Source organism: Galeopterus variegatus, unplaced genomic scaffold (assembly GCF_000696425.1).
Source record: "Galeopterus variegatus unplaced genomic scaffold, G_variegatus-3.0.2 Scaffold1775, whole genome shotgun sequence".
NCBI lineage: Eukaryota > Metazoa > Chordata > Mammalia > Dermoptera > Cynocephalidae > Galeopterus > Galeopterus variegatus.
The window spans coordinates 88,244-109,170 of record NW_007727886.1 but is presented as its reverse complement, the minus strand read 5'-3'; the positions used below and the strand labels follow the sequence as shown (position 1 = coordinate 109,170).

At 37.1% G+C, this 20,927-nt stretch overlaps 2 protein-coding genes across 2 annotated transcripts in view; one reads left to right on the top strand and one right to left on the bottom strand.

The window, feature by feature from the left end:
* Positions 1-11,036, bottom strand: part of PEX3 (peroxisomal biogenesis factor 3) — a 41,397-nt gene extending 30,361 nt beyond the window's left edge. Inside the window, exons 1-2 of the mRNA XM_008578863.1 lie at positions 10,769-11,036; positions 2,423-2,554 (exon numbers count right to left, since the gene is read on the bottom strand). Coding sequence (XP_008577085.1) covers positions 2,423-2,554; positions 10,769-10,841 — 205 coding nt within the window. The 5' untranslated portion in view covers positions 10,842-11,036. The remainder of the gene's footprint in view (positions 1-2,422; positions 2,555-10,768) is intronic.
* Positions 11,037-11,241: 205 nt separating this feature from the next.
* ADAT2 (adenosine deaminase, tRNA-specific 2) overlaps positions 11,242-20,927 on the top strand; it is a 30,511-nt gene continuing 20,825 nt past the window's right edge. The window contains exon 1 of the mRNA XM_008578862.1: positions 11,242-11,337. Coding sequence (XP_008577084.1) covers positions 11,242-11,337 — 96 coding nt within the window. The remainder of the gene's footprint in view (positions 11,338-20,927) is intronic.

Genomic DNA, 20,927 nt, shown 5'->3' with positions numbered 1-20,927 from the left:
TTAAAAAATACTTTATTGCTAAAAATGCTAATGACCAACGGAGCCTTGAATGAGTCATAACCTTTTTCCTGCTGGAGGGTCTCACCTTGATGTTGATGGCTGCTGACTGATAAGGGTGGTGGTTGCTGAAGGCTGATGTGGCTGTGGCATTTTCTTACAGTAAGACAACAATGAAGTTTGCCACATAGATTGACTCTTCCTTTCATGAAGATTTCTTGGTAGCATGTGATGCTGTTTGATGGAACTTTATCCGCAGAAGAACTTCTTTCAAAATTAGAGTCGATCCTCTCAAATCCTGTTGTTGCTCTATGAACTAAGTTCATGTAATATTCTAAATCCTGTGTTGTCATTTCTCCAGTATTCACAGCATCTTCACCAGGAGTAGATTCCATCTCAAGAAAACACTTTCTTTGCTCATCCATGAGAAGCAACTCCTCATCCATTCCAAGTTTCATAATGAGATTGCAGCAGTTCAGTCACATCTTCAGGCTCCACTTCTGATTCTAGCTCTCTTGCTATTTCCACCACATCTACAGTGACTTCCTCCACTGAAGTGTTGAATCCCTCAAAGTCATCCATGAGGGTTGGAAACAAATTCTCTCAAACTCCTGTTAATGTGATATTTTGATCTCTTCCAATGAATCATGAGTGTTCTTACTGGCATCTAGAATGGTAAATCCTTTCCAAAGGTTTTTAATTTACTTTGCCCAGATCCATGAGAGGAATCACTATATATATTAGCTATGGCTTTACCAAATTATTTCTCAAGTAATAAGACTTGAAAGTTGAAATGACTGACTCCTTGATCCATTGGCCACAGAATGAATGTTGTATTAGCAGGCATGAAAACAATTCAACTTCTTAGACATCTCCATCAGAGCTCTTGGGTGACTAGGTTCATTGTCAGTGAGCAGTAATATTTGTAAAGGAATCTTTTTTTTCCTAAGCAGTAGGTCTCAACAGTGGGCTTCAAATATTCAGTAAGCCACACTGTGAACAGATGTGCTGTCATTCCGACTTTATTGTCCATTTATAGAGCACAGGCAGAATAGATTTAAAATAATTCCTAAGGGCCCTAGGATTTTCAGAACAGTAAATGAGCATTGGCTTCAACTCAAAGTCACCAGCTGCATTAGCCCCTAACAAGACAGTCAGCCTGATCTTTAAAGCCAGGCATTGACTTTTCTCTAGCTACAAAAGTCCTAGAGGGTACCTTCTTCCAATAGAAGGCTGTTTCATCTACACTGAAAATCTGTTGTTTAGTATAGCCTCTTTCATCAGTGATCTTACCTAGATCTTCTGGATAACTTGTTGCAGCTTCTCTATCAGTACTTTCTGCCTCATCTTGCACTTTTATGTTATGGAGATGGCCTCCTTCCTTAAACCTCATGAACCAACCTCTGCTAGCTTCACATTTTTCTTCTGCAGTTTCCTTCACAGAACTGAAGAAAGTTAGGGACTTGCTTTGGGAGTAGGCTTTGCTCTAAGGGAATGCTGTGGCTGGATTTTTTTTTTTTTTGGCAGCAGGCAGTATAGGGATATAAACCCTTGACCTTCGTGTTATAACACAGCACTCTAACCAGCTGTGCTGACTGGCCAGCCCACTGGTTTGATCTTCTATCCAGGCCATTAAAACTTTCTCCTTATCAGCAACAAGGCTGTTTTGCTTTGTTATCATTTGTGTGTTCACTGGAGTAACACTTTTAATTTCCTTCAACAACTTTTCCTTTGCATTCATAACTTGGCCAACTGTTTGATGCAAGACGCCTAGCTTTTGGCCTATCTTGGCTTTTGACATGCCTTCCTCAATAAGCTTAATCATTTCTAGCTTTTGATTTAAAGTGAGAGATATGCAACTCCTCCTTGCGTTTGAGCACCTAGAGGCCACTGTAGGGTTATTAACTTGCCTAATTTCAATATTGTTGTACTCAGGGAATAGGGGAGCCTGAGGAGAGGGATAAAGACGGGGAACAGCTGGTTGGTGCAGCAGTCAGAACATACTCAACACTTCTCGATTAAGTTCGGTCTTATACGGGTGCAGTTGGCATCCCAAAACAATTACAACAGTAACATCAAAGATCACTGATCACAGATCACCACAACAGATACAATAATAATGAAAAAGTCTGAAATATTGCAAGAATTACCAAAATGTGACATAGAGACACAAAGTGAGCACACGCAGTTGGAAAAATGGTGCCAACAGACTTACTCGAGACAGGGTTACCATAAACATTGTATATAAAAAAAAGAATATTAGCAAAGGGCAATAAAGCAAAGCACAGTAAAACGAGGTATTCCTATACTTGCTAGATTTATAATTCTTTCTTAGCCTATTCCTCTAAATTTGGTCCTGGAAGCATGCAAATGAATACAAATCATCAAACAATTTTATATGTGTATAAATATTTCTCTGTCTTACCTGTCATATTGCAAGTCCTCTGGTTACTTTCAAAATGATATTGTCGTCGTGCCTGGGCAATGTATTCTGCAGCCTCCCTTTCTTGTATTTCTCTGATTTTCTTCTGTCCATATTTCCCCAAGATATATACTCCTACAATCATTTTTTTAAATAATAAGTGTATTAGAGTACTAAAAATTCCAAACGGTATTTTTAACCTGCTTTACTCAATTACAAGGTTTACATTAGTGAAAAGCTAAACATTACAACTTTTTATTATTTACTTTTAAATTTATTTAATTTTATTTTTATTGTAACATAGTTCATCATACATATCTGTGGGGTAGAGTTGAATATCATTACCTCTGTGTAATATGTGACACTCACATCAGGATAATTAGTATACTCAACATTACACAATGTGATTTTTTTTTGTGGCCCTTTACAAATTCCTCCCTTTCCCAGGTTTTCCCTCCCCCTTTCCCATTTCTGGTAACCTCAGTTCTGTTCTCTCCTTTTGAAAGTTTCATGTATTATTGTGATTGTTGTTTCATTCTTTCTTTTTTTGTTTATTTTTTAGCTCCCACTTATGAGTAAGGACATCTGGTATTTCTTTCTATGCCTGGCTTATTTCAGTTAACATGATTTTCTCTAAGTTCAACCATGTTACTGCAAATGGCAGTATTTCATTCTTTTTTATGGCAGAGTAGTATTCCACTGTGTATATATACCACATTTTCCTTATCCAGTCATCCATCAATGAACATTAAGGGTGGGTCCAATTCTTGGCTATTGTAAATATAACTGTGATAAACAAGGGGGTGTGGGTATCCCTTCAACATGATCATTTCCATTCCTTTGGGTATATAGCCAGTAGTGGAATTGCTGGACTGTATGCAGGTTCTATCTGTCGTTGTATGAGGAAACTCCACACTGTTTTCTATAATGGCTGCACCAATTTATAGTCCTACCAACAGTGTGGAAGGGTTTCCCTTTCTCTACATCCTCACTAGCATTTGTTATTCTCTATGTTTTTGATAATAGGTAGTCTAACTGGGGAGATGATATTTCAATGTGGTTTTGATTTGCATTTCCCTGATGCTGAGTGATGGTGAGCATTTTTTCATGTGTCTATTAGCCATTTGTATATCTTCCTTTGAGAAATTCCTATTCAGCTCCTTTGCCCATTTTTTAAATTGGGTTATTTGTTTTTTTTGTTTTGTTTTGTTTTTTTACTGTTAAGCTGTTTGAGTTCCATGTGTACTCTGGATAGTAATCCTTTTTTGGATGCATAATTTGCAAATATTTTCTACCACTCTGTAAGTTGTCTTACAAATTCCAACTTTTTAAAAACCTAAATAAAAGAATTGTATAAGACTGGACTAAGGAGAAGAAGAGCAGCATTTTAGCAGCCAATGACAGAGGAAATAATGAGCACATAGGACTAAGTCTGAGGAAGCAGAAAGGAATTAAATCTAGAAAATACGGTACTGTCTTTAACAGTGAACTGGAGATATTCTAAATGCTCAGCAATAGGGAATTGTTTAAATAAATTATGGACTATCCACACAATGGAATCTTATACAGCTATTAAAAACCACATTGCTAAATAGTTAATGACTCAAAAAATCTGAGTTTAGATTTGTTAGATGATAAAATAAGATCCCAGAAGTTTTGGTTTTTTAATGGAAATAGATAAGTAGATGGGTTTTAACTTCTAATATATAATAAGCAATGATCATTACTGAATGATGAGATAACAGGTGATTTTTTTTCCTCTGTTTGGTTATCTATATTTTCCCTAATTTCTTCAATGAACACAAAATACTTTTTAAAAATATGAGATAGGGCCGGCCCGGTGGCGCACTGGAGAGTGCACTGCTTGGGAGTGTGGCGGCACTCCCGCTGAGGGTTCAGATCCCATGTGGAGACCGGTTCCCACTCACTGGCTGAGTGCGGTGCGGGCGCAACACCGAGGGTTGTGATCCCATTGCCGGTCCCCGGTACGGGCGCGACACTGAGGGTTGCGATCCCATTACCGGTCAGTAAAAAAGACAAAAAAGGAAAAAAAAAATATGAGATAAAGTTTGTAAAAGGAAGTAAAGAAAGGTAGGTGGTCAGGTAGACATCTATTTATTCATTTGTGTGTTAGAAAAATCTCCCTGTCTGAGGAAAGGAGAGAAAATGAAACTTAGACCTTCTAAAAACTAGTAACTTAATTGGAAAAGGGAGGGAGAAGAGGGTACAGAAATTCCTAAATTATAAATGAATTAGAATACTATGGAATAAAAATATAGGTGATGTCATGTGGCCTATAATTTAATGCATTTCAGCATAGACAGTATAATATAAATGTATACATTTTGGTCTCCACCTAAGGGGCAGTCAGTTGTCCTAACTGGGAATGTGAACACTCTTGAGTGGTTAGTTAGCATTTGGTCAAAAGACACACTCAAAGGCTTATGTGCTTCAATTAACCTTTATCTTTGATCGGCACCAAATACTGTATTGATTAGCATAATGAATATCAGAAATAGATTAAACTAGTGGTTTTCAAGATGGCGGACTAGCTAAAACATTTTAGTAATATTTATATGAACTAGAACATATGAATCTAGCAAGTCCTTCACCCTCAGGAATGGCTTAACTTGGGATCCTTAGCTGCTAGTATAGAGGATTCTTAGTCAAATGAGTTAACCAGATGGCCAGCTGAATCCTATAACTAGAATACTGTTGCATTTGCTTCAGGTAAATCTTTCATACATGGTTCTGTGGCAGAATCAAAAAAGGACAGAACTCTGGGACTATTACAGAACAGGTTGTGTTACTGTTTCTCTGCTTGCCCATAGATGTTTCCATGTGTGCCAGAACTTGGTTTTATTATAACCTGGCAGCAAGATTGTAAGGGACATTCTATTGTTCCCTATTGTTCACCTATCTCCAATTGTCTGTGGCCTCCAATATCTATCAAAAAGAACCTAAAGATTGTGCATGACCTAAATAATTGAGTTTGAATTGGTTGTCACAGATGGGGAGGGGACATCCCTCCAGGAACTGCAAAGCGAACACATATCCTGAATTATTTTCACTAACATAGGTGTTCTGGGTGAACTGATATTATATATTCTTAAAAATCATAGTTCAGTAAAAGGGTTTGTGTTAAAAATAATTAGATATAATGTATGATTGCTGTTGCTGTTTGTATGCAAATAAATGTATTATAGTCATGCTTAAAGAACAAATAAAAACTCATATAAGTGGCTTCATGGCTACATTTCCCATAATCCATCTGAAATAAACTGATGATAGTGCCACAAATACCAACAGAATGAAGAAATTGACATATTTCACAAAGTAACCCTTTCATCGGCAACCCAGGCATAACAAGTAGTTGTAAATACATTGCTCATGTCTTATTTGCACAACAGAGTACTGAAAGGTATGTGTAAAATGATTATTATTTCTCAAATTATATTGTAAAAGGAAACACTGAAATGACTCCCTTTGCATAGCTAAAAATTTTTCCAGGATGATAGTAAATCTGATTAGGTATATAGGTTTTCCTAGGGAGAAGGTGCCTTGTTTTCATCAGATTGTTTGACAAATGTATTATATTCTAACTAAAGCTAAAAAGGAACAAACCCTGCTTTCACCTTGATTTTGGACTTCTAACCTTCAGAACTGTGAGATAATGAATTTGTTGCTTAAGCTACCTGGTTTGTGGTAGTTTGTTATGGCAGCCCTAGCAAACTAATATGTGGAATTAGGCTAAAATTGCACACTCCATTATTTTTTCTTGAGTTAGCAATGAAGAATGTTCCTACACAAGGTCTAATTCACCCAGGTTCTCATCCAAAATTCATAAATTCTAATTCTGTCAGATTCATCTTCCTAGGAAAACAAGAATAAGGGCAGAGAATTCATTAGCTATAATATGGAGCTCAGGACTATCTATACACTTGACTGGCAGGCTGAGTTCTGGCCTGGAAGACAGGACATATTGATGGCTGAAGTACCAACTAATTAGGTGATTTTGGGGGAAGTCCCTTCCTCTCTCTGGGTCTAAATTTCTTCATCCGTAAAATAAAAACTGAGATTACATGAGTTCTAAAGTTTCTTTTGTAGCTCTGATTTTATTTATGAATAATAAATACATTTACTAAATACCTCAAAAAATAAATGTTAAATGTTATAGGTTTCCTTCCAGAACATTGCTGGTAAAACAACATATCTTCTAGTCTTTCCACAAGTTGGTTGTTTGAAAACCATCTCTTAGTCTTCGCTTCCTGGATGAACATCTCTGCAATGTAATTATTTTACTAGGAAAATAGTTTCAATAAGAGTTTGAAAATAATTTATTAGCATCATTCCTAATCTAACAGATCATCAAATCCTGCTATTCTGATTCAATTTCGGAAATATTTTCTAAATCTTGCTACTTTTCTATAACCCCTTTACCATTGTCTTCATTTAGATCCTGAATATTATTAATGCTTTTGAAAGGGTTCAACAGCTTCCTAATTCTTTTCTTTTGTTGGTAGTCTCACACCTTTCTAATCTATCTTTTATAGGTAAAGTGATTTTCTTAAATCTAAACCTGACTGTATCACTCCTATGTTTAGAATTCTTCAGCACCCTACTATAATTTATTAACATGGATTCCTTGTTCCAGTTACATCAGAATTACTTGGGGGTATATGTTAAAAATGTGGCCTTTAAGGACATTCCTTGAAAACATCTCTAAATGTCTTGTCTGATGCTGTATCCCCAGTACATAAAACTGATACTCAATGGCAACTTAATAAGTATTTGCTGAAAGAATTAAAGAATTCTTTAATTGCACTCTGAATCAGAATCTGAGAAAAAACATTCTGTTTTTATTAAGCTACTTAAGTGATTCTTATCCATACTAAAGTCTGAAAAGCACTGATTGATACAAAGGATAATGTCCATATTATGTAGAATGGCTTAATAAGGAAGGCCCTTCACAACATCTACTCCAGCTACTTCTCCAGATTCATCTTTTGCCACTTCTCATTTGCTTAGCTATAGTGAAATACACTTTGATTCATCAAAAGCAATGTTTTTGAGCCTCTTGAATAGCTCCTTTTCCTGCTGTGCCCTCTTCTCCTTTGCTAGCTTTACAACTTAACTCAAGTAGAAGTTCTTCCTCTATGAAGCTTTGCCAGACATCTTCATGCTTCTCTCTCATCTATGCACTCTGCTCTACTTTTGTACAATACACTTTCACACTACTTTTGTTTATTTCTACTTCTGCCTTCCAGACTACACCATGAGTTCCTCAAAGCTGGAAACTGTATCTCATTCTTTTGTATTCCCAGACTTAGTACAGTGAGAGTATGCACTTACTGTCATTCAAATGTTTGCTGAATAACAGAATGATGAATGAAAGAATGAATGAATGAATGAATGAATGAATGAAAATGAGGAGGCCAGAGATTACACATTTTCAGATATAAATAATAAGTCAACGTTCTGTGCTTATTAGGAATCGGCAAGGCAATAAATATGAATCTGGTTGCTCTTTGTTCCGCAATGCTTTCTCTTGTGCAATGGTTTTCAAAGTGTGGCATGGCCAACCTTGGGAGTCAAGGACCCTTTCAGGGAATCTGGGGGTCAAAACTGTTTTAGTAATAATACTAAAATGTTATTTTCCTTTTTCCTTTTCATTTTCTCATGAGTGTACAGTGGAGTGACTCTAGAGGCTACATGATATGTTGTATCACAGCTGATCTGAGAGCAGAAAGAGAGATGAGAATCCAACCTTCTTCAGCTAAGCCAAACATTAAAGAGATCTGCAAAATTTGGAACAATGCCACTCTTCTCGCTAATTTTTTGAACTATGTTATTCATACTAATATGTAATCAGTTTTTATTGCTAATTTTAAATGAAATAGCAAATATTTTAAAATTTTTTCTGGGTTTTAATTTCAAATATGGTAATAGACAAAATTTAGAAGGCTCTTTAGGACTCTTAATTTTTAAGAGTATAAAGGGCATCTCAGATCAAATAGTTTGAGAGTCACTGCTGTAGCCCTTTCACAAACTGGTCAAACTGTCCAAATTGACAGCAGTTATCCATCCAAAATTTAGAGAAATAGAAATTTCTACTTAAGAAGGCCAGCAACTCAAAGTTTTACTTAGGTTTTTTTCCACCACTTCTTTGAGCATGCATGTGGATATAATACTCAGCTTTCAAGCCTGTCAAATGTGCCACTTCTTCCATGAAGTTCCTCCTGATTTTTTACATCAACATATGCTATTTTTCAGTTTAATCTGTACAGTTTTTCACATCTCTTATGATTTTGTATTTTAATTATTTGTATACTTGTTTTTCCTTCCTTTCAGACCGTAAAGTCCATAAATGCACAGTGGTTTAGTGTGGAAAGAGAATGTGCTTTGGGGTCTAACACACCTGGGTTTGAATTCCAGCTTCCATGTTACTAACTCTGAGACCCTGGGCAAGTTTCTTAAACTCTTAGTGTTCTAGTTTCCCCATTTCTAAGTAGGAATAACAATAACTGCCCTGTTGTCATCCCCGCTGAATAGAAAGAGCTTAACATAGTGCCCAGCATACGGTGAGCACCCAATAAATGGTAGCTATTACTATCAAAAATCTGTAAATCTTGCATCTCCAACCATATTACCTTTGGCACTACACGCAGTCAAATTTTCTTAGATTTGATTAATTTAACTCTAGCTTGTTATAGGACTTTTCCCATGAAGCAGAAAAAATATCAGGCTCAAACAAATGCCAAGTACGGTCATCTACCCTTTCCTTCTTTCAGACTGACTTCCTTTTTTTGGATATAAAACACTAAAATTATTTTCTCTTTCTGTCTCTATGAACCTTTTTTTTTTTTTTTTTTGCATTCTTCTTAATCTGTAACTGTAAATCTCTCAATAGATTTTTTAAAAATCTATAACTGTTTTTTAAGTACCCCCTTTGCTTCCCCTGGATTATTTCTAATTTACCCTTAGATTATTCCATAAACCTTAGGAGGTATGCTATTCCTTTTGAGGTTGCTAAAGAGAAAATTTTCCTTACTTCAGTAGGGGCAAAAATATTTTCTTCATATTTCTTTCATCACATATATATCTTTAGCCTTTAAAAATAAAATGGGCTCTGTAGGCCTAAGCATAATTTATATATGCATTATATACCAGAGCCTGAAAATATCAGAAAATACATTTTATCTATAAAGGATTTCCCAAAGAAGGTGACTAAAATTTACATATGCTTATTATCGATTTGTGATAGACCTCAGAGTCAATGCAGAACACTATCCTTGCCTCATCAACAGAATTTTATTTCAAACTTTCAAGAAGCACCAAATCTGAATTATTGATTAAGGGTATGGCCAATTTCAAGTTGTTTGGGGAAAACAGAATATAACCTAATAGTAAGAGAAAAGCAGCCAAATTCTTTGGGAATCTTCTGTTCTTGATTTTTAAGTACTTCTGTAACCAAAGCATGTAGTTAGTGATAAAAATATTTCTCAGACACTCAAGTTCTAAAAATTCTCTCAAAGTTAGGAGATTTCATTCTTGTATAATTCACAAGGCTTTTTATTCTCTCCTTCGAATCCCTGAATATTGTAATATGAGTGTCATATGAGGAAAGACAGTCTCACGATTTTTATCTTTTCTATTTCTATATCTCCTCTCAGCCTTTGCAACTCAGTTGTGCCAGCTAGATACGCAATGATTCCAACCTTGAAGAACTTGAGGAAGATTGCACAACATTCAGCAAGCATTTTTCTTACTGCATAGTTTGTATTCTAAAATGGCAGAAACAGCTAAAATACTGATTTATTGTTCTTTGTCCATCTAGTGTATATCTTCCAGTCCTTCGGTACAATTACCCTGTCTTAAGCAATTCAAATTAACTTTAAACACCACCCGAAGTGCAGCCTTTAGGTAACGCTCCTAAAATATTATGAAACTCCAACGAAGGGTGAAAGTTAAAGGTACAGAGTGACAAATAGAAAAGAAGACTCTCACAGGAAAGCAACAGAGGAGAATTAAACAACATGTGTCTGTGAGAGAATGGTGGCTTGAAACAGAAACTTAATTATGGTGGGTTCTGCCAAGGCCCGTGAGAAAAAAGGATAAGCGAGAAACAAGAGTAGGAGGCAGTAACAGGGCAAAGGGCACAGAGAAATTCCCCAATTGCAGAGATGGAAAGAACCTTGGAAGTTTGCCATCCCGCTCCTCATCCGACGGTTCAACGGATCCCCTCTACATATTCCAGACTAGGATCGCTCGGTCTCTCCCTATTTTAGAAGAAAGTCACCTCTCTCCCACCTTTTCCCAATGCCCCTTTCCAAGCACGCTGTCACCCACCTCCGAGGACCGTGCCCAGGAAGATGCATTTCTTTTTGTGACGTTTCAGAAAATTCCACATAGATCTCAACATCTTCAGGCCCTGGGGGTGGACGCCGCCCAGGGGTGAGTGGGTGGTTCACCAGGTAACCGTTTTTTCGACACCTGGCCCGGACAACCCGGCGGGAGCGCCGTGGTCCCTCTCGATGCTCTCCAGAAATCACAAACACGACTTTCCGCAGAGACTGTCACCGGAGCGGGAAGGGGGCGTGGACTAGAGCAGAGCAGCCGTGCTTGCTGCTGCCGCCGCCGCCGCCGCCGCTCACTGGTCCGCAGCACGCAGGTCCGTCCAGAAATCGCTCCCGGTGCCGTGCTATTGGACTCCCCCCGGAAACGAAGGTCCGCGCCCGCCGCGTTCCGCTGCCAGCGCTCCGCTGCCAGCGCTCCGCCGCCGCCGCCGCGGCCTCTATCCCTGAGCAGTGGCCCGGGGCGGCATGGAGGCGAAGGCGGTGTCCGCGCTGGGTATAGCCGGCGCGTGCTCGGTGTCGGCGGAGGAGACCGAAAAGTGGATGGAGGAGGCGATGAACATGGTGAGGAGCCCGGGAGGTGGATGCCTCGGTGGCCGGGGACGGGGGAAGGGACTTTGTCTGTCCCTCAACGCTACCTGGGCATTTTGAGCAAACGTCCCGGGCGCGCCGCACCACAATTTTGATGGCGCTCAAATTTTCTGGGTAAACAGCTGGCTTTACTGTCATGAAATTTTCTTGAGCCCATTCCAACAGTGGCTCTGGGGGAAGAAAGGAAAGGAAATAGAAAAAAAGAATTTTGTTTTCATTGGTATGGAGTATACGCCAAACTTACCCCTTCAGCCGCTTGCTGGGCACGTGCTGCCTCCCCTTTCTTTCCCGTGGACACACTTTCAAATCCACAAAGTCACATTATCTTGTGTTTTTGTCCCCTCGGATATATCGAGTAGAAGAAAGCTGAGGATGTTTCTGGTAGAGAACAATATGAAAACAAATCCCTGCACAATCAGCGTTTATCATTCATTCTTTCTACTTGCTCTGTCCTTTTATTTCCTCCCTTCAGGACTGTCCTTTTACTTCTTCCCTTCAGGACTGTTGATTCAGGAGGGCTTTAATCACATTTCTGTGTAATCCAGCCTTCACCTATATTCGTGTGTGCCAGCGAGCTACGTAATAGGGATAAAAGTTTGGCATACATATGTGTGTAAATAGACATAAATACATTTATATATTTATATATGTATTTATGTATACGAATTATATGTATATGTATATATTCACATACATATATGTATTTATATACATGCACACACATAAATATTCGTATATATATATGAAATGCCCTTCAGTTTTTCATTTCTGATACTGCTGTAAAATAATCTTTTTCATACATATTTTTGATTATATTCTTCTATCCATAACTGCCTCTGGTCTCCTATAGTTAACTAATTCCATAATTATTCATTCATTCATTGCACAAATGTTTATTGAGTGCACTATGCTTGGCATTGGGGACTCAACACTGAAGCTAATTTTGCCATGTTCTTCTCTGTTCTCTTACTAAAGTAACCTCTCATATTGTTTCTCCTGCATTGGTTCGCTGTTACAGCCAACTATTTTTCACTTTCTTGTAAGCCAGGATACATTAGAGCATCTATTTTGTTACTTAATCAATGTCCTTTATATTTTGAAAAAAAAAAAAAAAAACTTGTTTCTCATACTTTTTAAGAAGTGACCCACAGTAAAAAATAAATTTTATATTACAACCCAGGGAACACACATATACATATTATTTAAACAAAAGTTTCACAGAGTAGTGCTTACCCTTCCTGTGTAGTTTTCCCAGCATGTATTTCTATTTTGCTGCATTAAAAAAAAAATGCTGGTCATGACCCATTAACTTGATATCATGACCCATTCTTTAAGCTCACATACAAATTTATTTCTTCCATTAAACTTACAGGATGCACAACCTTCTATCTGATGCTTTTAAAAAATTACCGTTTACATATTCCTTTAAAAAATTAATTTATAATTTGTAATATGGATTTATTTGTACTGAACTACTTTTATGTTACTAAATTCTCCAAGTTAGAGACAAGGAGTTTTCATGTGATACCAAATTTCACTCTCTCTCAGTCATTTAATAATAATATGTGCTAGGCAGCTTTTTAACAGTGATGATAAAATAATAAACATGCATGGAGTCTAAAATATCATAGAGGAAGCTGCATTTGTGTCTTTCTATTGGTGAGAGATCTAGAGGGCGGATGATGCCTGAATGCTGGGAAATCAGAATTTGTGGTCACTTCTGTTTATTCTAATGAGTGCTTCTCAAAGTGTTCATGTGTGGAGCTTCCTTAGATGACATTGTAAGAGGTTCTGTCACAGGGGACTCATGGTGGTTTCAAAAACAGCTAAGTTTAATCAGTTATTGAGCTTTTTTGCTTTATATCAGAACTGTGTTTTCTTTCCATCCTTTTATATTTCAGGTATTTATTTTCCTTTAAACATCTTTTGGTCCTGATATCTTGGACCATTTCATCCACCCACCTTTGCACTATTCTCTGTCTAGACTTCTGGACTAAACACTTAAGTCCTTTGACTATCTTTTGGTGTGACCTTGGGCAGATCACTTGATCACCCTAGGGTTTGCTTTCTGCTCTAGAAAATGAGATCATTGAACTCCAAAGAATTTCTAAGATCCCTCTGGCCTTGACATTTTTGTCTCTTAATTGGATTATAAACACCTAAGGGTGTGATTACATAGTTTACCTCCTCCTACACAGGGCTAAGCAGGCCCTTACTTAGCAATTCCTGTTTTGGTTTGGCCTGTACATGTTCTTTCCAGTCCTTAAATAAAGGGAAAAGAAGTACTTGTCATCAATCTTGTGCTTTATTCAACCACCCCCCACTTCCCCAAAGTTTCTTTCCCCAAACAAACTTTAAATCTTAAATTACTTTGAAGAATTACTTCTTCTGAGAAAAGTTTAAGATTAGTTTCAGATCTGCAGGCAGCAAGTTAATCTTTGATTAATTTGTACCAAGGAATTTGAAAGTGAAATGTCCAGTGTTATGTGTAATAGAGAGAATACTAGAATCCTCACAGCATAGTTACAGAGTAAAAATATTTATATGGCCAATACAAGTAACTAGAGTGGCTGACTCTCATGGGACCAGGCAGGCGAATGTAGTCAAGTCATGTAATTTCTGGGTCTCACTTTGTTCCTGTTTATAGTAAAGGGGTTATACTAGAAAATTTCTATCCTGTTTTTCTATTTTAATACAAAAAAGAAAACGAGCCTGGGTTATAAAAGAAAGGAAAACGGTTCTTTAGACAGCTTAAAGTTGAATTTTTTAAAAAGTCATCTAAAGTTAATGAGACTGCAAAAATCAATACAATGCTACCAATTGAACAGGTACAACATTTTTGGAAGGCAACCTAGCATAATATAATTAACAGCCACAAAAAAGTGTTCATATCATTTGACCTAGTCATATGGTTACTTATGGAAATAGTTTAGAAAGATAAAATCAATGATTTTCGTTTCAGTTATGTGTAACAGTGAAAACCAGGATGCATTTCAAACTTTCAATAAAGGGAAATGGTTAATTAAATTATGGTGTATTACTGTGTTTAATAAGGTGCTGTCAAGAAAATCATTATGGGTATTAGGAATAAACATAATTTTAAATGTCACAACTACATGTGATATTTAGCATTAAACTATCAGAATACAAATTATTTTATAATATGCATGTAAGTTTAGACTTTAGCTATGTTCAGATGGGTGTCGACTAGCAAACTAACCTTGACAATTTAACCTTTCAGCCACAGTACCTTCTTCTGTATATGGGAATATAATATCTATCTCACCAGGTTGTATAGATTAAAAGAATGTTTGTGAAGTGCTTAACATAATTTGCTCAATGAATACAAGCTGTTATTTTTATGAAGTGAATGAAGACTAGAGGAGAAAATATAAAAATAGTTAACATGATAAAATTATGGGTGATTTTAAAGAAATTTATCAGTATATTTTTGTAGTAAAAATATAAAAATCTAATTGAAGAGAGAATTAATGAATAAAGCCAAATAAAAAATAATAAAACCGGGCTGGCCCGGTGGCGCACTGGATAGTGCGCCGCTTGGGAAGCGCGGCAGCGCTCCCGCCCGAGGGTTCGGATCCCACATGCAGACCGGTTCCCGCTCACTGGCTGGGCGAGGCGTGGGAGCGGCACCGAGGGTTGCGATCCCGTTGCCGGTCCCCGGTCCGGTGCGGGGGCAACACTGAGGGTTGCGATCCGTTGCCGGACACGGAAAAAGACAAAAGACAAAAAAAAAAAAAAAAATAATAATAAAACCATAAAAGAACCCAGAAGTAAATGAAAGTTAGTATTTATACAATCTTGAAATGGAAGACTCTAAAGTATACCATCAACGGCAGAAAACATAAAAGAAAAATTGACAGGTTTTCATTATATAAATATTGAAAACATCTACATATTTAAAAAGACAGGATACAGGGCCGGCCCCATGCGCACTCGGGAGAGTGCAGTGCTTGGGTGCGCAGCGGCGCTCCCGCCACGGGTTCAGTGCGCTCACTGGCTGAGTGTGGTGTGGGCGACACCAAGCCAAGGGTTGCGATCCCCTTACTGGTCACGAAAAAAAAAAAAAGACAGGATACAAAGTAACAAAACAAACAACAAAGAAAATACTGTATTTGCAATATATATGAAAGGACAGGTTTGATGACTTTAATGTATAATTTATATATGTATTTATGTAACATATAATTTAAATAACATGTAAATACTTTCCAAAGTAATGAGAGAAGATGTATACCCCAATACTGAAATGGTCAAAGGATGTGAACATGATATTTTTGAATGAAATAAGTAACCACCAAATAAGTGAGTAAATATGTAATTTCACTAGTAATAAAACTCAAATTAAAAAGAGATACAATTTTCTGCCTATTAAACTGGCAAAAGTAAAAACTGATAATGCTTGGTGATAGTAAGGGTGTGCATGTGAGAAATTTGGTGGTTGATAGCTGAAAATGGGGCACCCTTTCTAGAAGGCAATTTGGTCATGTACATATTAAAAGCCTTAAAACTGAGCTCATCATTTGACCCTGTCGTGCCCTTTTATTTTTTTCCAAAATAAAATATTTTGTTTTCTTTTTCTGATTATGTAAATAATTCATAGTCATAAGAAATTCAAACTATAAAAAATGTATAACAAATTTTGTAAAAATTACCTAAAAGTCCTACCATCAGAGATAATATTATTAACATTTTGGGAGCATCCTTCCATATATCTCTGTCTGTATGTAAACAGCCATATATAGTTTTGCATAATTGGAATTATATATTCTTTTATTGATTTTTAACACTTTTTTTTTTTTTGCAGTCTTCAGTTTTTTATTTTGGCTTACCATCCTCTCATCCCTAACTGATAGTACTTTTATTGCTGTGGAATGACTACCAAAATAAGACAAAGGATGTGTGTGTGTTCTGAAACTGTATAGATATTGCTGTATTGTCTTCTAGAACCATGCTACCAATATGGTAGCCACTAGCCATGTGCAGCTATTTAAATTTAAATGAAGGTGAAATAAAATAAAGTTTAGTTTTTCAGTTGTTCTAGCCATATTTCAAGTAGTCGGTAGCCACCGGTGACCACTGCCAATCTATTGGAAGGCACAGATCAAAGGACATTTCCATCACTACAGACAGTTCTGTTGTATAGCACTTAAATGGTCATGGTTCCATGAAAGTATCCTATCCCACTCCTGCTTCCACTAGCCCTGGAATTATCACTCTTTAATATTTGGCGATGTGATAGGTAAGAAGTAATATCCCTGTTACTTATTTTGTGTTCTTTGATAAAGTTACCAACTTTAAATAAAGTCATCAACTTTATTGTTTTATAATAAAATTATTATATTTCATGAAAGTTTTCAGAGAGCCAAGCATATAATAAAAGTTATTGTTTTAATCATCATAGCATGCTTAGCATAGCATTGTACAGGTACAGGTTTGGAAAAAAATATAAGACTGAGTAACAGTGTTGCACTCTTGTTAAGTTCCAGACACAGTGCTATATGCACAGTGTCGCATGTGACCTATGTCATTTAAGCTCCACAGCAGCCCTGTGAGGTGTATGTCATTATTGTCCTCATTTTCAAATGGGGACATGGAGGTTGAGAAAGTTTAGTAAATTCTCCAAAGTTAGACAGCTGGTAAGGACGGAGTCTAGCCATCTGCTCTTAACAACTGGCCTGCACTGCTTCTCAGTGTTAGACTGTTCCCTCCTGGCCAACATTCTCTACTCTGTCTTCCTTTTTGCTTTCATTTCCCTGACTACTGTGTATTGAGCATCCTAATTGGAGATTTAGATGTTTTTTTCTTACTGTTAATTGCCTAGGCATATCCTTTTACCACTTTTATTATTAGTTTATTTTTTAGATCACACTGTAGGAGCTGTTTGTATTTATAGCTATTTCTAGGAATAATTTATAAGGAAGCAACAGAAATATATAGGGAAATTCTTTTTTAGAATAGTGAAAAATTTGAATCAATGCAAATGTCAAACAATAGAGAACTAGTTAGATGAGTCTGGTATGTTCATAAAGAACAATACTGTGCAAACTTCAGAAAAATCATGAGATGAAAAAATATTACCCAACGTAAAGAAATGTTAACAATATATTTTTAAATGAGAAAGGCAGACTGCTGAACTGTATTCGTAGTGTCAATCTGTTTGACTTTTAAAAGACTACAAATATGTATATGCAAGTATAGGGAAAACTGAAAAGCCACTGTTGCCTCAAAGTAATAACAATGATCACATTTTGGGGTGTTAGGATTATGAGTGGTTTTTATTTTGATGTGTGGGTGTTTTACCACCCTGTTTTCTGCCTTAATCATGTGTTACTTTGTAATTAGGAAAAAGGAAAGATTAACTATACAAACACAAAGAGGAAAAAAAGTTGGAAGTTTTCTAGAATAAATCAATTGTATTTTATTGTAGTATGCACTTTCTGGGCACTTAGTTTAGCATTGTGCTAGGCCCTGAGGGAAATTCAGAAAGAAAGCAAACTCAGACAACTTATCCATTTCAACAAATTCAGTAAGATTAAGTATTTTCTATGTATTTGGCCTTATGCCGAGTGCTGGGTCTACAAAAGCGAGCAGGAGAGTCTTCCTGGTGCCTGGATCTAGCTGCTACCTTCCAGGAGCTTACTGTTTATTTGATGAAATTAAGAGATGCACAAATGAATAGTTGGTTAAAAAAACATGTCCAAGGACCAATATAAGAAACAGGTATAAAGTTCTATCAGATAACAGCTAACAAGGTCCTTAACAAGTCAGTTGAGATAAATTATAGAATTCCTTCTGAATTTTAAAGGAGAAAAAGGGATGTGGGTTAGTGGAAAGGAAAGGAAATGTTGATTAAAGCAGAGGAACTGTCAGATACAAAGAAATGAAGGACTTTGTCTTGCGTTAGGAGGTGATCCAGCTATCTAGAACAGAGGACTTCCGAACCTTGGGCCCATGAGATATATACATATACACATACACATACACATACACATACACATACACATACACATACATATACATATACATATACATATACAAAAATATGTGCACATGCTCTTTTCAAGCAAGAGAGCCCATAACTTTCATCAGATTCTCAAAGGAGATTTTTGACTCTGAAAAGGTTAAAAACCAGAGACCTAACAGAGTAATGAAAAGTTAAGTCGGTTCAGTTGGCTGGTGGGGAGGATGGGTGGTAGTTGGGAGACCTTCAAGTGCCATGCTGAGGAATTTTAGGTTGATAGAGTGAAAACAGAGTTTCTGAGTGTAATTAGCAGTAACAGTGGTGTGTAGTTTAAACTTGCAGACATTATTATTTTCTATCTAAGAGTTGTTCTGGCAAACTTGGTTTTTATCCTTAGTTGGAAATATTTCCTTGGGGACTCATCAAGAGTCTGTACAAACCATACTTTGTTTCTGCTCTCCCCTCTTTTGTCACCAACTCACTAGAAAATAAAGTAGTGATGTCTTTAGAGAAAACAGTCAGAAACTACCAAGTCACTTCTATCCAGGAGCTTTAATTATCTGTAACTGGGCAGGCCCTGACTCAAGGAAAAGAAGAAATTATATTTAAAGACAAAACCGAGACCAGTGTTTGGGCTGGGAAGAAGATTTTATTCTTCAGTTTTGAAAGTTGATAACTTGTTAATTTGTATATAACCAAGTTGCCATTTTAAATAGTGACTGAGCCTTGGTCTCTTCTACAAAAGTCAACGTATATTGAATTCTAAGCTTCCTGCACAAATTTCAGACTCATTTTGCTTGAGCTCTTTTGCATTCAGAAATAAATGAACAGACCTGACAGAAGAGGTGGTGGTACCTTGGAAAGTATGAGATGGGGATGGAATGAAAATTTTTTTTCTTCCAAATTTTATTTTATTTTGTCAATATACAGTGTGGTTGATTATTGTGGCCAATTACCGAAACCTCCCTCCCTCCTCTTTCTTCCCCCTCCCTCCCAACAATGTCCTTTCTGTTTGCTTGTTGTACCAACTTCAAGGAATTTTAAGTGTTGTATCTTCTTCCCTCCCACCACGGGTTTTTTTGTGAATTTATTTATTCATTTTTAGCTCCCACCAATAAGTGAGAACATGTGATATTTCTCTTTCTGTGCCTGACTTGTTTCACTTAATATAATTCTCTCTAGGTCCATCCATGTCATTGCAAATGGCAGTATTTCATTCTTTTTTATAGCAGAGTAGTATTCCATTGTGTAGATATACCACATTTTCCGTATCCACTCATCTGATGATGGACATTTGGGCTGGTTCCAACTCTTAGCTATTGTAAAGGGTGCTGCGATGAACATTGGGGAACAGGTATACCTTTGACTTGATGATTTTCATTTCTCTGGGTATATTCTCAGCAGTAGGGTAGCTGGGTCATATGGTAGATCTATCTGCAATTGTTTGAGGAACCTCCATACCATTTTCCATAAAGGCTGCACCATTTTACAGGCCCACCAACAATGTATGAGAGTTCCTTTTTCTCCCCAACCTCGCCAGCATTTATCGTTCACAGTCTTTTGGATATTAGCCATCCTAACTGGGGAGATATAGTATCTCAGTGTGGTTTTGATTTTCATTTCCTGAATGCTGAGTGATGTTGAGCATTTTTTCATATGTCTGTTGGGCATTCATATATCTTCCTTTGAGAAATGCCTATTTAGCTCTTTTGCCCACTTTTTAATTGGGTTGCTTGTTTCTTTGTTGTAAAGTTGTTTCAGTTCCTTGTATATTCTGGATATTAATCCTTTGTCAGATGTATATTTTGCAAATATTTTCTCCCACTCTGTTGGTTGTCTTTTAGCTCTGTTAATTGTTTCTTTTGCTGTGCAGAAGCTTTTTAGTTTGATATAATCCCATTTGTTTATTTTTCCTTTGGTTGCCTGTGCTTTTGGGGTCGTATTCATTAAGACTGTGTCCAGTCCTACTTCCTGAAGTATTTTTTCCTGTTTTCTTTAAGAAGTTTTATCATGGGCCGGCCCGGTGGCACACTGGATAGTGCGCTGCTTGGGAAGCGCGGCGGCGCTCCCGTCCGAGGGTTCGGATCCCACATGCAGACCGGTTCCCGCTCACTGGCTGAGCGAGGCGCGGGAGCAAAACCGAGGCTAGTGATCCCGTTGCCGTTCCCCGGTCCGGTACGGGGGCAACACTGAGGGTTGCGATCCGTTGCCGGACACGGAAAAAAGACAAAAGACAAAAAAAAAAAAAAAAGAAGTTTTATCATATCAGGGTGTATATTTAATTCTTTAATCCATTTTGAGTTGACTTTAGTATATGGTGAAAGGTATAGGTCTAGATTCATTCTCCTGCATATTGATATCCATTTATCCCAGCACCATTTGCTGAAGAAGCAGTCTCTTCCCCAGTGTATAGGCTAGGTGCCTTTGTCAAAGATCAGATGGCTGTAGGTGTGTAGGTCGATTTCTGGATTCTCTATTCTATTCCATTGATCAGTGTGTCTTTTTATGCCAGTACCATACTGTTTTGGTTATTATAGCTTTGTAGTATAGTTTAAAGTCAGGTAGTGTTATGCCTCCAGCT